Raw genomic sequence first — 2,302 nt, 5'->3', positions numbered from 1 at the left:
CTCCGCCACCGAATAAAACCACTAGTTCAAGTTAGCAAAACTACTGCATACTCCTTTTAGATTAAAAGCCCCACTGTCATTTCCTAAACAGATAAAGAAGTGTATATAACTTATCCCACAAGAAAGTACACGCCCAATTTAGTCATGACAAAAAATTCAACTAATCCTAGTCAAACTAATCAAACTAAAAACCCTTATAAATAAATAACCTAATTCCCCCCACAAGAACCTAAAACAATATTTCATTCTCTCTTCTTCCTACAAAAGTTAACAAAAAACCCCTCGTCCACACCCATATTCAACCAAAAAAACCCACAAAAGAAACAAAAGTACGTACCATTTCTCAAACATTTGCATGAAAATGGTGGTTCTACCAATAAAGAGAGAAAGAGAAAGTGATCTTGATACCATTACAACCATGGCTAATTACTTGATGCTTCTCTCTCGCCAAGCAAATCATTTTGACACATTGAACAACTCTCCTAATCGAGTTTTCGAGTGTAAAACTTGCAATAGACAATTTTCTTCATTCCAAGCTCTTGGTGGTCATAGGGCAAGTCATAAGAAGCCAAGATTAATGGGAGAATTGAACTTTCATCAGTTGTCAACTTCTCCTCCTAAACCAAAAACACATGAGTGTTCAATATGTGGGCTTGAATTTCCTATTGGTCAAGCTTTAGGTGGGCATATGAGAAGGCATAGGGCTATGTTGAATGAAAATAATATTCAAGTTTCTCATGTTGTAAAGAAATCAAATAGTCCGAGAGTTTTATGTTTGGATTTGAACTTGACCCCTTTGGAGAATGATTTAGAGTTCAAGTTGGGGAAATCATCTCCTGTAGTTGATTGCTTCTTGTGATTATAATCACTAGTCTAAAGTTCATGTTATAAACGAAGGGGAGCCTCGGAGCAAGGGTAAAGTTGTCTCAATATGACCCGTAGGTCATTGGTTCGAGCCACGGAAGCAGCCACTAATGTTGCATTAGGTTAGGCCGTCTACATCACACCTCTTAGGGTGTGGCCGTTCCTCGGGCCTTGCTTGGACACGCGATGCCTTGTTCATCGGGCTGCCTTTTTTGTTTTATTTTTTGTTGTATACACTATCAGTGTAGCATAAACTCTAAATCATATGTAAACAATTACATGGTAGGTTTTTAATTAGTTTTCTTTCTATTTTCTTGTTATAGATCTTGCTCTAGATAAGGATTTATTTATTCGTTTATACGAGGGATTTAGGAGTCTCTAATCTTGTGGATTTCGTTTTATAGATGGATTATTTAAGATTGTAAAAAGGTTAACTGTATGTGATTATTCATACATAAGCCTGGATGTAATATATATATATAATATATGATTTATATAGTGTTATATATACTTGATTATTGTGTTTACACTATGCGTTTGGTATTATTTATTAGCTGTGGAAAATTTCATACTATCATATTTCTTTCATAAATATTGACTATTACATTTGCTTTAGTTCAGACAAGGCGTGAACATCAAAACGAGTATATGGTCGTGTTATTTGATAATAGGTGAATTTAACTATAATCACGCCTTAAATAACCACCTTCTTGTATAGTTTTGATGATAAAAGTGATAACAAAATGCTCTTATTAGTGCTTTTCATGATTTGCAGATGATATATGACCAGGGAAGGCTAGGGAGTACTTTTTGAGTCAAAAATGAAGAAAAAGAGGCCAACTGTGAAATTCCCCAAGTAAACCACGCAAAATAGGCCTGAAGATTCAGAGAGCTGTGTTGACCGCGGTTCCACCGCGACCGCGGTAGAACCGCGGTGGAAGATAGCTGCGGATAAAATGAGATTCAGAGAAGGCATTTGGCCGCGGTTTGACCGCGACCGCGGCAGAACCGCGGCGGAAGCAGAAAACTTCAGGGACTAAAGTGTAAAACACGGGATTTTTAGACCTAAACCCTATTTTAAATACGAGACTTCGCCCAAGAGAGGCATGTATTGAATTTTAGAGTATCTTGGCAAGAAAAACTGTTGTGAGAGAATACCCAAAAACATAGTTCTTCTTTTCTTTGATTTTTATTGCTAGTTATGATGAATTCTATCTTAGTTTGTTTTCCCATAGCCATGAGTAGCTAAATCCTTTGTCTAAGGCTTTGATGGAACCTATTGGGGGATGAACATCTTGTTTATGTGAATATAAATTGCTAGTTTCAATCTCTATTTGTTCAACTTTGTGCTTGTTGTAGTTAATTGACAGGATCCTCAATTAGCTGTGCCTATTTAGTGTGCATAACTTGGAAAAGAGTGCATATTTAGGTTATTGTT

At 36.4% G+C, this 2,302-nt stretch overlaps 1 protein-coding gene across 1 annotated transcript; it reads left to right on the top strand.

Moving 5' to 3' along the window:
- The first annotated feature begins 210 nt into the window (after positions 1-210).
- LOC109221484 (zinc finger protein ZAT11-like) lies at positions 211-1,389 on the top strand. Its single transcript, XM_019385963.1, has one exon. It carries the CDS (start codon positions 356-358, stop codon positions 857-859), a length of 504 nt encoding a protein of 167 aa, XP_019241508.1. The 5' UTR covers positions 211-355; the 3' UTR covers positions 860-1,389.
- The last annotated feature ends 913 nt before the right edge of the window (positions 1,390-2,302 follow it).

Source organism: Nicotiana attenuata, unplaced genomic scaffold (genome assembly GCF_001879085.1).
Source record: "Nicotiana attenuata strain UT unplaced genomic scaffold, NIATTr2, whole genome shotgun sequence".
Taxonomy (NCBI): Eukaryota; Viridiplantae; Streptophyta; class Magnoliopsida; order Solanales; family Solanaceae; genus Nicotiana; species Nicotiana attenuata.
This window is presented reverse-complemented; position numbering and strand designations above follow the sequence as displayed.